Source organism: Scardinius erythrophthalmus (genome assembly GCF_964197995.2).
Source record: "Scardinius erythrophthalmus genome assembly, chromosome: 14".
In the NCBI taxonomy this organism is placed as follows: Eukaryota; Metazoa; Chordata; class Actinopteri; order Cypriniformes; family Leuciscidae; genus Scardinius; species Scardinius erythrophthalmus.
The window spans coordinates 29,419,983-29,434,033 of NC_138234.1; the positions used below are offsets into that span (position 1 = coordinate 29,419,983).

General features: G+C 36.0%; 1 protein-coding gene across 1 annotated transcript in view; it reads left to right on the top strand.

The window, feature by feature from the left end:
* ncf4 (neutrophil cytosolic factor 4) overlaps window positions 1-5,176 on the top strand; it is a 29,253-nt gene extending 24,077 nt beyond the window's left edge. The window contains exons 8-10 of the mRNA XM_081384305.1: window positions 205-380; window positions 569-634; window positions 2,618-5,176. Coding sequence (XP_081240431.1) covers window positions 205-380; window positions 569-634; window positions 2,618-2,825 — 450 coding nt within the window. The 3' untranslated portion in view covers window positions 2,826-5,176. The remainder of the gene's footprint in view (window positions 1-204; window positions 381-568; window positions 635-2,617) is intronic.
* Window positions 5,177-14,051: the final 8,875 nt, after the last annotated feature.

Here is a 14,051-nt window from a genome sequence, read left to right on the forward strand (position 1 = left end):
AGATAGATAGATAGATAGATAGACAGACAGACGGATATATAGATAGTCAGATAGATAGACAGACAGACGGACGGACGGACGGACGGACGGACGGACGGACGGACGGACGGACGGACGGACGGATGGATGGATAGATAGATAGACAGATAGATTGATAGAGTAGCAGATGTCATCATCTGCTTATACCGTGTGTCCTCTCTGTAGGGCACAGTGAGGAACAAAACCGGAATCTTTCCCGAGTCGTTCGTGAATATCATTAAACCTCTCCCCGAGAGTGACTCTGACGAAGAGGGCGGAGCTTCCAAGAACGGGAAGCGTGCTCAGGGTTCCTACAGCTGCCTGCGCTGCTATCTCCTGCAGCCAGAGGGCATCGATACAAGGTCAGAGACTCCTGCAGAGAGCCTGTGCACATCAGTTCATCTAAACATATGATCTTTTTAACCAATAATTAACCACTGTCACGCCTAGCAACCATATTGCAGCACCCTGGCAACCACCCTAGCTGTTGAATATGAATATTTCCCAGCTAATGTGACGCTTCTGTATGTGTATTTATTGTCTGCTGTAGGGACATTTGCGTTGAGGAAGATCTCTCGATTCAGCCGTCTCATGAAGATCTGCTCTCCCGAATGAGGTAATTTTATCCCTGTCCTAATCAGGTTCTCCTGTTTGACATACAATGCGTCCTGAATAAAATGAATAAAAGAAAGCCTCATTACTTAAATATTCTGCCATTTAATACTATGTCAAATCCCTAATCAGGTTATGTTTGCTTTTATTTTCTCATTCCCATCATTAGCATCTTTAATTTTGTTGTTCCTTTCACTGTGAGGAGAGCTGGTGTCTCTCTTTAATATTACCACCATGTTTCAGGCCTTAATTCAAATAGGGGGAGAAACACAGACAACAGAAAAACACCTAGGATGGGAAAGACAGTCTTTTTAAATGTCAAAGTTTCTGTTTTGGATTTTAGAAAACAAGAACACACCTTATTTATTTTTGTTGCCAGGTTTTGTAAAGTGCAATCATTATGAATGACTTTTCTCAAATTTCACACCTAGACACCGCCTAGCAAAAATCTCGGTTGCACTTTATTTTGACGGTCCCTTTAATTATTCTACTAACTATAAGTAACGTTGCAACTACATGTCAACTTGTTAACCTAACACTTAAAGGGATACTCCACTTTAAAATGAAAATTCTGTCATCATATTTATTCTGCTGAACAGAAAGGAAGAAGAATATCAGTAACCAGACAGTTACTGGTACCATTGACTTCCATAGTAGGAAAAAAATATACTATGGAAGTCAGTGGTACCAGAAACTGTCTGGTTACTGATATTCTTCTAAAACAACACGAGGGTGAGTGTATGATGACAGAATTTTCATTTTAAAGTGGAGTATCCCTTTAAACCTAACCTAACAGTCTACTAGTACTCTAATGACTGGTAGCTGACATGCAGTTTACTTGTAGTTAGTAGCAGGGCTTGACATTAACGTTTTTGCTCACTAGCCACACAGCATTTTCATTGTCCACAATTTTGACATCGATAGATATTTTTTTATATTATCTCATAATTTGACTGCAGGTTTATTATGCTGCTGTCACTTTAAGACCTGACGCACGGATCCATTATGCTGTTACACATGCGTATTCTTTCTCAACTGTTTACATTAAAACATAACTGACTGTGTTTACATGAATACTCACCAAGACTGGCATTTTGACACTATTTTGTGTGTATTTGACTGTTTAAGGGGAATAAGCACCAAAAAAACCTCAATTTAGTTCTGAGAAGGCGGCTTTATGTGCGAGCACTTCGTGTTTGAGCACAAAATCTGCAGGAATGAGTCAAATTATGCAATATACGCACAGTCCCACGCCGAAATTCAAGCCCTGTAACAGCAACAATATTCATCCGGAGCAAATGAAACGAGTGAGTGAGGAGAGGCGGGTTTGTGTGTAACTCGCTGTCGGAGAGATGAGAGAGAGAGAGAGAGAGAGAGAAAGCGCAGCTGGTATCGTGTATCTGCGGAAAATGAGTATTGGAAGCGTTTCAGATATTTTCACTTTCAAAATCAATATTTTTGACAACACTACATTGCACTTAAAAGACTGCAATTGAAAAAATGTATATATTATATATAAAATTCAACCCGTCAAAGTGTCTAGTAGGAGTGACTGTTACACGCCACTGCTGAAATACACCCGCTGTCAACACTGTCAACATTTATTCCAGTATATAAAAAATGAAATCTTCAAAAACAAGAGATTGATCCACACTACTTCAATGAGAAATCATTAGACATCTTAACAACAGATTTTATTCTCTCAACAAACAAGCATCACATAAAACGATGTCTCGAGGCCCATCTGTTGAGCAGCGCTGGATTAATGTTTAATAATAAACCTCATTTGCATGATTATGTTGAATATGCATTTGTTATTTGAATGCCGCATGCACAGTGTTAAATAATTACCATATAAGTCACATGACTGCTGCTGATACAACAAAGAGGCCTCAAATTGCATTATTCTAATTATATTTGCCCTTGTCATGACCGCTAAACTATTGTTCGATTTGTTTTTCTCCCTTCTCTCCTGTTTTCCCCTCAGGGCCGTCTTTCATGTGGAAGATATTGCTTTGAACTACCGGGACCCCATGGGCGATCTGATACGGATATTAGACGATGAAGACGTCGCTCTCATGGTGCAAGAGAGCAAACACACAGGGTCAAAGGTCAAACGACCTGTGAATCAGTATCCTTGGGAGCTGCTGGTCACACATGCCAAAGATCTGACGGTCTACAACACAGAGTATTAAAGGGGTGGTTGATTATGATTTCACTTTTTTAACTTTAGTGAGTGTGTAATGTTGCTGTTTGAGCATAAACAACATCTGCAAAGTTACGGCGCTCAAAGTTCAAAGCGGTTCAAAGGGAGATATTTGCTTTTAAAGAAATCGCTTTTTAAGGACTGCAACAAAGAGACTACACGACATTCCTCCAGGGTTAGTGACATCACCAACCCTAGAATTTACATAAACCCCACCCCCTGAACACGATTTATTGATTATCAAGACAGACTATGCTAATCAATATCTAGAAGATAACTACACATCAGCTACATGAATTCATCAACTAAACATTCAGAAATGTCCTGTTGCTTTCTACTGTACATGTTGTCACTTCTTCTTGAGCCTCTCCATCATTGTCGGACTCCGGTTTGAACATAAAAGGCTAAAAGTTTTTGAAATTTTCAGTGCATGTCTGTGTGAGTGCAAGCTGTTGAAGCTTTACATTTATGCATTTTGACAGACGCTTTTACCCAAAGCGACTTAGCTCCGCCCTCTGTGCCAGGAGCAGCTGCTCATTTGCATTTAAAGGAACAGACACAAAACTGTGCGTTGTTGCTCACCTTCAAAAAGTGACAATAGACCAATTTCGAGCCGACGTCACAGTTACGTCACGGCGTTAGCTGGTGGCAAAACAAAGGGCCAATACAAACCAGCACAGATTCGGCTACATAATAAGGAGCTTAAATTATTATTATTGTTATTAAATGTCATCTTGTTGTGTTGTTGGGTGCGAGAATCAGCGGAGTACAGGCTCCAATTTGAATTTGTATACATTGTTTTGATTGATTGTGACTAGACTTTTTGAAGAACCTGGTAAGAAAGGGTAATCAAATACATAGTTCAAAAATGAATATGCTGTATCTGGAATTTTTATTTCTAGAAAATATTCACATCATTAAAACTGCACCGTAATTTCACTCTTGACATTGGCGTCTTGTTCTGGCCTTGGCGCTGGCTAGGCAGAACTGTGGATCGTAGGCTACCGCACAAGTCTTGTGACTATTTAGTACAGTTATAGGCATCTAAAGATTTATATGCCCTCAGTTTCTCTTCACGCTCAGTTTCTCTATCGGGTAGGTGTAGATGTCAGGCCACTCAAGCGGGGGTAGCGTTAACGTTAATCCTGTCAGATCGTCCTTCCATTGACTGAGCGTGTACGGGTCTGGGATGTCCGTTAAAATTAACTTTTGCAAATAACAAATCGCGTTCCTGGACAGTGAGTGACCTTACACATTAAGATAAAATTGGATTTTCTCCAGTCATTGTTAAAAAAACAAGCTAACAAAACTGGCAAACTAACGTTAGTGAAGCGGCCAGAGGGATTGTTCTGCCTCCACCTAAGCTCCGCCCACAAAAAAACGTCACCATGTTTACCAACTGAAAAGGGGTCTATTGTAACATGCTATATAAAAATATCTATAAAACTTCACATACACACTCTGGGGACATCAGAGACTTATTTTACATCTTGTGAAAAGGGCATTATACCACTCCTTTAAGACGAGCGTGCTTTTCTACCACCTCTTCCCCGCGCATTCTTCATTATTTTAAGTGGTTTTCAAATTGAAAACTATTTTTTATTTTTTTTAAAGGGATAGTCCACCCAAAAATGATTATTCTAGCATTATGTACTTGCTCTTGAACTGTGTCAGGGGTAACACATTACAAAAAACTATTTATATTGGGGGGCAACATGCGGGAAAACTGCAGACTTGGCAACACGATGACGTTTAGTTGAGCTGTGCCCTCTACTGTACATGCGTGTATTTGAATTTACTTTTGCATTTGTACTTTTGGCTTTTTGGTTTTACTTTTGCCATGTGAGAAAAAGAATCGCACAAGTTACTAACTCAAATAAACTTTTTTCAATATTGTATTGTCAATATTTCCCAATACTGCCCTTGAATCGTTCTTTTGAGTCAGAATCAGTTCAGTTCACAAAATTGATCTGAATGATTCATTCATGAATCAGACTGATTCGGTTCTCAATTTACTGATTCACTGATACGATTACAACGGTTCACAGCTCACTGGAAGGAAAGATTATTTGTGAATAAAAACTACTTAATCAGCATATGGACCATTTTTATGGAGCATTTGTGTCTTTTTGAAGTTTAAAAGTTTCTTTCAATTGTTTTATGGAAATGCGAAACCATCAGAAAGTGGATAAGAGGGTGAGAAAATAGTGCCAAAATGTTCATTTCTGGGTGTCTAATTCTTTAACACAACCAGTATTTCACAGTGGAATCTAATGCTGAATATATTTTAAACATTTTCAGTGCTAATAAATACAGATTTTCTTCTGCATTATAAGTAGTAATGGTGGTCTGACATCTGTAGCGTTTCACTTATTTTGGTGTCTGAAGTGTTTAGCCAACTTCCTCTTTCAATTCCTTTCTTTGCAGGAAAAGTATTTTCATAAATCATGGGTGACTTGATGTGTGGTGCATCTTGACTTTAATGACATATGATGTATGCACTTCTGAATATGTACATTTTATTCAGTGAAGTAAAACAGGGAATGGTGCTGATATCTCATCTCACACGTATGTGTATTTACATCACACACACAAACCCACACACACACTTAAAGTTGCATGTGATTACTCTTTATGCTAGTCTGAGTTTGATTCATTCATGTGTAGAAGGAGCCTGATCGGACAGATATATCAGTGTGAGAAATGTTCTGAAACCAAATAAGCTGCTGTTAATCATTAGCGGTGTTTGCTAAGGCAATAAGCTTCACTAACACATTAGTCAGGGTTTGTGATTTCAATAAACCTCTAGCTGTAGGTATTAAACTTGATCACAACACTGGGTAACACTTTATTTTACAGTGTCCATGTTACATGTAGTTTCTATGGTTATTAAATTATGCATAATTACATGCAACTACCCATAAACCAAACCGGCAACACTTTATTTTACAGTCCTTGTTACATATACTTACCATAGTAATAACAGTAAATTATGCATAATTACATGCAACTAACCCTCAACCAAATCCTAATCCTACCCTAACCCTGTAGTAAGTACATATAGTTGCTTAATATTACTCCGTACTTAAATATATAATTACACTGTTGTAAGGACACCTTAAAATAAAGAGTAACCCAAAACTGTACAACAAAATTATGCTTCAAAATGTTTGTTTATTATTTATTATTACTTTTCATCTGGTTGTAAACTAGGCCTCTAAAATCATAAAACAACAACACAAATTGAAACATATATAATATAATCTATCTCTATACCTATTCTTTTTTTAATGTTATATTTAATAATATAATTAATATTGAATGAATATTAAAATTAAGATCACAAAATATAGGAATTTAAATTAACAATAGAACATAATATATTTATATACAGTATATAAATATATAATATATTTATATATTTCAATGTTTATTTATTTTAAAAAAATATACTGATTTCATGAATTTAAAAAAATAACATTATAAATAGAAATTAAGATGTTATATATTAAATTAGTGATATAATACTAATTATTTATTTAATATTTAATCATTTTCATAATTAAAACATTTAAGCTATTAAGTAAATAATGTTAACATAACATACTATTAATTTAGTATCAAGTATTTAGTTTCAATATTTTTCAAATAATAACTATTAAATAAGTAGAACATAAAATAAGATCCATTATATAATTAAATTAGTAATATAAATAATCATTTAATGATTATATTTTAAAAAATGGCAATTAAATTAATAATAGAATAAAGTATCTTATTAATTTCATATTTTTATTATTTTAATAATGTTTTTAAATATAAAAATAGCATAGAAAATAAAATATATTACATTTACAATATAATCTATAATGGGTTATTTATAGATATAGATACAGATTATTGGATATAAAAGATTACATGACTCGCATATATTTTTATGTTGTTTTCAATTTGGGGAAGAAATCATATGGCACATTGAAATCTGCAAGACAAGCAGTTTTGACACTTTTGGAAAAGTAAACACATTTGCGGTCAAGTTGGCACAGGCTGAAAGTTCACAACACTCGAGGATGTCGGCGTGACCAGCAGAGGCTGGAGTTGAACACCGCAGTGAAGATCTGCACTGATTCCCGAGACAGCCGTTTGACGGTGAGCTCCACTCTTTCTTCTGCTGCCCATTCACAGAGGATTCGGACTCATCTTTCATCATTTCCTCTCAATGTTTTTCCTGTTTGTTAGGGAACATTAAACATTTCCTCCTCACCTGCAGTTGTACAATCAGTTTTCCATGAGTCCAGACGTCTCTTTCTTCTTGACTCTGACTGCGCTGTGGACACCAGCCCTCACGGGATGTCCTCAACATGGCACATTTGCTCCAGGTGAGAGATGTTTTACTGTAACATGCATGTGTTTAAATGTGAGTTCACCCCATGTCGTAATTACCGTGATTACGAGATTTCAACTTGTAAAAAGCGTTCATGTCCTCATAGAGCTCGTAATAACTGGGAATTTTCTGAGAGCTCCTACTTGTACCTTGTGACTGCTGCAGATTGATTCTGGTGTTGATCGTGTTGCGATAGAAAGGCATAACAGCTCTGAGTAGAACATCATGTGTTGTCATCTCAAAATGACGGCAATTACGACACGGCGTGAACGCAGCATAAGCACATTTTCAGCTTTTTATTTGTCTTCTATTCCCAGAATCCTCTGCTCTGGAGTCTTTGGAGTGCCGTAATGACTACCGCACCCATATCCACTGCAGCTGGAGGCACGATCCTCAAATCCCACTGTCTCTGATCCACATGGACCCGGATGACCACCGGTGAGACCCAAACACACTGCATGAGACAGTGATATTATAGCAGTAATAGTCAGTTAAGTTACCTTTATTTATATAGCGCTTTTTACAATACAGATAGTTTCAAAAGCAGTGATAACATGAAAATAATACAACAAAGTTTGTTTCTGTCCTAAATATTCTTTAGTTCATTTCATTTATCTATACTATTTTAATAGTAAAATAATAATAATTTGGTTGTAGTAGAGTAATAATAGTAAAACAATATTAATTCAGTTTCAATTCAATTCAGCAAAATATAATAGTAATTATTAGTAATAATAATAGTCGGTAGTATTATTGTAGGGATAATAGTGAATCAGTCATAATTCAGTAGTAGTATACACTAAAATGTTAGTAATTATATCAGAAAAATCATTTAAAATGGTTAAATAAGCTACATTATACAGAAAAAAAAGGTAATGCATGTTATTTTACTGTAGTTTTAAAAAAACGTATAGTGTTCAGAATTTTATATGGTTTTACTTTATAATCATAGTTTTAGATTTTTCATTTATATTCACTGAGGCAGTGGATAAACTTTCACAGTAAGTTTACAGTAAATTATTGTAATTGTATTTATATTTACTTACTTTTCTAAGTAAAAAGTATGAGTCAGCTTACAATTTATGAGGAAAGAGGCATTCCCAGAATGCTTTCCACTAATATTTTTTTTTACAGTAAAGTAAAAAAAAAAATGTAAAAAATATTACAGTGTTTTTACTTGCTGTTATGATTTAGGCCCAAGTTTGTGATTAAAGATGTGCTGGATTTTCTAACTGAGTAAAAATGAATGAATGATATGTACAATAAATACACAATCGCACAAGTTATAACTGAAATATACCGTATGATTGCTTATTTTTGCTTTATTCCAGAGTATCTCCCTGTGTTCAGACTCCTAAGCCTTCCCAGAATCCTACTGGGCAGGAGAGAGTTTGTTGTCGGTATAACACATCTCTGTTTGCCATCGGCTTCGATGACGTGTTCTTCTTCCACACGCCGCACTCTTCTGGCATTTCCAAAACCTTCAGACTCACAACATTCGGTACAATTAGTCCAGTAAACGTAAACCATAGACATGGGGATATTTAATTGAATTAATCAATCAACGATACTATTGATCAGCATTACCGAACGTAGACGTTCCACTAGAAACAAACATCGATGTATTGTTCTAATCTATTACTGTGAAGCTGCTTTGATACAACCTGTGTTGTGAAAAGCGCTATATAAATAAACTTGACTTGACTTGACTTGACTTGACTTGACATACTTGAGCACTGGCTATTTGTGTTATGCAAGCTCAAGCTATGTCTACTATTAACTTCCCTATAGAAGATGCGGATCCAGACTGGAATTTTGACCAGATAGATGACACCCCCCCTCCCTCACGTCTGACCTCTGACCCCTTCAGACTGCATGAACAAGAGCGCTCAGTGAGTGTCAAAATGACCCCGCTTTCAGTCAGAAGTCACTCTAAACTTCCCTCATGATTTTTTTTTTCCAAAAAGACCAACCCTGTTCTTACGGGAAAACGTAACTATTTTACGAGGTGGCAATTTCGTATATGAAAACATATATTTTTTTAGAAAAAGTAAACATGAACACTGTAAAAAATATATGATCAATAAGTTATGGCAACATTGTTTTAACTCATCAAAATAAGTTAAGCTATTTTAGCTTTTTTCGCGATTAATCGCATCCAAAATAAAAGTTTGTGTTTACATAATATATGTGTGTGTACTGTGTATAATTATTTTGTATATATAAATACACACATATGAATGTATTTATTTAAGAAATATTTGCATGTATATATATATATATTTTATACATGATTTATATTATATAAAAATATAAATATTTTATATATTAATAATAACACATTTTTCTAAAATATATACATGCTTGAGTGTGTATTTATATGCACAAAATAATTATAAACAGTACACACACATATATTATGTAAACACAAACTTTTATTTTGGATGTGATTAAACGCGATTAATCGTTGCCCAGCACAAGATTCACCTTTTTTTTTTAAGTCAGTTTAATGTAATTTACGTTGAATAGACTTAAACATCCAAGTTTATTGTACTTGTAAATTTAAGGCAGCAACTTTTTTTTTTTTTTTTACAGTGAAGACACACCCCTAAGCCTAACCATCAATGGGACGTAAAACAGATTGTATGAAAACATACAAATGATATTGTACAAATTCATACAAATTAGCCACCAATTCTGAAAAACGTAAACTAGTTACGAATTGCCATGAGCGTGTTGAAAATACTTTTTTTTCTCGAGTTCTTTGTGAGTGCTTTTGTTGTTTGTCTAAAGCTAATCGACTTATATGTTGCACTTTTGGAGGTGGAGATTAATCATGAAATAGTCAAGGATCAGAAAGGCGGGAAAATTCATACCAAATCAACACAGAAAGACATGTTAGGCAGCGAGAAAAAAGCTGAGGTGTTGTTTGAAGGGCCAGAACTGATATCTGAGTGTGAGTATAAAGAGAAACCCAGTCAAAGTCTGTGATCAAGTGGAGCCCCCTGGTGTCCTGGAGTACTATAGACCCTTATTTATTTCAGACACTCTCCCTGGTCCATCTAACCTACACTGTGTGCTCAATGGCGGGAAGAATTTGAGCTGTAGCTGGGATCTCAGGACAGATCTGACCCGGTACATCATCTACACGCTGTCCTACCGGACACACTCCACTGCGCTGTGAGTGTTTAAGAGTGTTATGGATGATGTGAAAGATGTCTTTAACTCTGACAGGTGTAATCTCTCTCTTTCAGGGCTAAGTGGGACTGTGTTGAGAAGGTGCAGGTCACAAATGAAGGAGGCTTTTTGAGGACGGTAGGTGTTTTCAGCATCTTTGAGCCTGGAGTGCTGCAGGTGCGACTCACGCCAACGCCGTTGACCAAAGTGATCCGCGCTTACCAACACAGTTAGTACAGATAACCCATCCTCTTGAGAAACACTTGCATGCTGAGTGCTGCAATTGACCAATCACAGTCAAGTATTCCAGAAAGCTGTATTGAGTCAATAGTTATTGATCCGGGTCTGTGCCTGTGGTCTAGTCCAGCCCGCATGTCCCACGGGTCTGAGCGTTGAACTGAGAGGAGAAGACTGGATCCTGAACTGGACTCTGACAAAGTACCGTACTGTACCTCTCACTACTGAACTCAAGTACTGGAGCATACTAACTCCTGTGAGTATTTGACTACTTTTCCAGGCAATAGTTATTAATTATTATATAAAAAAAGGGTGTTTCTTCAACTTTTAATCTGGCAATTTTATGCCCTAGGAGATGATTTTTAATTTATAATTAAAATGTAAGTTTTCTTTGATGGTCATATTCTTTCATATACACATAATATCATGCCTTAATATGTTTTATTTTGATAATTTTATTTACTGTTAACATAAATATAGCAATAAGGTTTACAGTGTTTTTACATACTGTTCTGATTTAGGCATATATATATATATATATGCCTAAATCAGAACAGTATGTAAAAACACTGTAAACCTTATTGTTATATTTATGTTAACAGTAAATAAAATTTTCTGTTCTGATTTAGGCATACATATATATATATATATATATATATATATATATATATATATATATATATGCCTAAATCAGAACAGTATGTAAAAACACTGTAAACCTTATTGTTATATTTAACACAAGCTATAACACAACATACTATTTGTCTATCCAATATTTCCAATATGTCTATCCTACTTTTACTGTGTAAAAACTATTCATATAAAATTTTTAAATCACATTCCACATTTCCACAGCAACTTAAAAACAATTAAGCAATTAATAAAGTTTTTTCAAATGTCAGTTTACTTGTTTACCAAAGAGACAACATTTTTATATATATATATATATATGAGACTTGTGATATGTGAAGAGAACAACTTAAAATCAAGGAAAATACCACTGTAATTTTGTTAAATTATGCCTTAAATTAGCCTTAAGCTAGAAAAAGTAGTCAGCCTTTTTATGCCAAAAATGTTCAAAACGTACTTTCCATCACAGAATTTTATTAACTCGTTCCCTGCCAGCATTTTTTTTTAAACCGTTGTCAGCCAGTTTTGATTTATGTGCTGTTGAATGTTTGATGATCGCATTAGATTACATATGCGCAGGCAATGCTTCTATGATTGTTTCTGCTTCTTCTTCACTTGTTTTTGGATCCAGAGATTCAGTACTCTTTCAGAAGATGCATAATAGCACCCCCTACCCTATAACAGTGATAACATGGATTGACAGAAAATTCCGTCAATGGTGCGGAAAGAGTTAAACAATACATCATTAGAGATATCTGAAAATGACACTGAGGTAGAAATGTTTGCAACTTTGCCAAAATAATGGGGAAAAAGACAGAATTATGTATATATATATGTATATATATATATATGTATGTATGTATGTATATATATATATATATATATATATGTGTGTGTATATATATATATATATATATATATATATATATATATATATATATATATATATATATATATATATATACATATATACACTTTTGGACATTATTAGCAGAAGTGTGTAAAAGTGTTTTTAAAAGAGAGTCTATCTTTCTAAAAGGTCAAAAGTGCTGTAGCTGAATAAACACCCACTTTCATTCTCTAGTGCATGTATGTTAACTTCCTCTTTGTCTGTAGGAGGATGTGAAGAGCATCTTTCTCTCTGATGGAGAGATGGTGTTTGCTATATCAGAGCGTTCTCTCAAGGGTTCCTCAGAGTACCAGGCTCAGGTTCGCTGTAATGTGAGCTCAACCAGACGTTCAGGATGGCGTTACACTGGATATCCCTCAGAGTGGACCGACCCCATCTACTGGACCACACAGCCTGGTCTCTACATATCTACAGTGTTTTACAGTACAAGATACCATGATACATTATACAAACCTTATCAATGTATGTTTTTGCTCCAGAGCCTCTTGCGCCCAATCTAGTTGCATTGCTCCTTTATTTCCTCATCGCGACTCTCGCGTCAGCCGTCTCCATCGTAGTTTTCATCGTTCTGGTTTTTCTTCAGAGGTAAATAAAATTTGATTCCTTTTTAATTTATGAATTGCAAAGACAGAAAGTGGAAGTCTTTCTTCTCTCTTCAGAAGACTTAGAGAATGGGACGTGTCTCTTCCCTCTCCTGTCCACAGCAAAGTCTCGGAGGTGTCACAGGTAGGTTGACCTGGTAACCTGGTAACCACATCACTATGGCCATTCCTGGCATCAAATTTGGTGGAAACCATCGGTTGTTGATTGGTTGCAAAAGATGATTGACAGACAAGTGGGCGGCCTTTCGACTTGTCGCATTAGAATTTACGCTAAAAATGCAACGGGCCCTATCATACACTCGGCGCAGTGCAGCGGCAGGTGCGGCGCAAGTGTTTTTTGCTAGTTTCAGCCCAACGCAGTTATCATTTTCACGTCCTGCGCCATGTTGTTTAATAGCAAATGCATTTGCGCCCATTTGTGCATCCATGGGCATGCTGGTCTGAAAACGAGGTGTGTTAAGGCGCATTGTTGACGTGTTGTGATTTTGAGGCAACTGAAACCTGGTCTAAGTCAATGACGCAGAATTTGTTATTTAATTTATTATTTAAAGAGCACGTTAGTAATATGCCCATATAGATGGGTGCACAATGCTCATACACTCTGCTAATTACACACACAGGGAAACAGCACACAAACATGCGCAACTGGCTTTTAAAGGGAATGGGAGATGAGACTCTGATCTGAAAATGGCCGACCATTTTTCCTGTTGTTAAAATAGCAAAAGTGCACTTGCGTTGTGAGCTTTAGACCATGCACTGTCTTAGATCGTTAAAATAGGGCCCAATGTCTGACTACCTCCGAATGCAATTTTTTTTGGACTCTTGAATTTGTTGATTTCCAATTCTTGTCAAATCAATAATTAGGTGTAAACGATGCCTATAATCTTTTAAACCCAGGACTCAATCATAAGCTAACTGAGCGAGTATCCTGTTTTCTGCTAGCATCCTCAGATGGACCACTTACCCTGCTGTACCGTACTGAAGGATCCAGAAATCAGCAACGCTCAGATTGTAGATGTCCGTCCGCAGTTTTCCTCATTGTAAGTTAACTATAGGCTTCATTCCTGGAATGCTCTGTAATTTTGGGAATGGTAAGTCTTAAAATTCTTAAGTAACAGATAAAAAGGGAAGTTCAGAACATGAATATGACTATTTCCATGCAGCGACTCAGAAAATATCTTGACCGCCGACGGAAACAACCGCTGCCGTGAAATCGAGGGTGATCGAGTGGTTTTGCATGTTGATGATCCATGCCTTCAGTCCTCTGGGAATGTG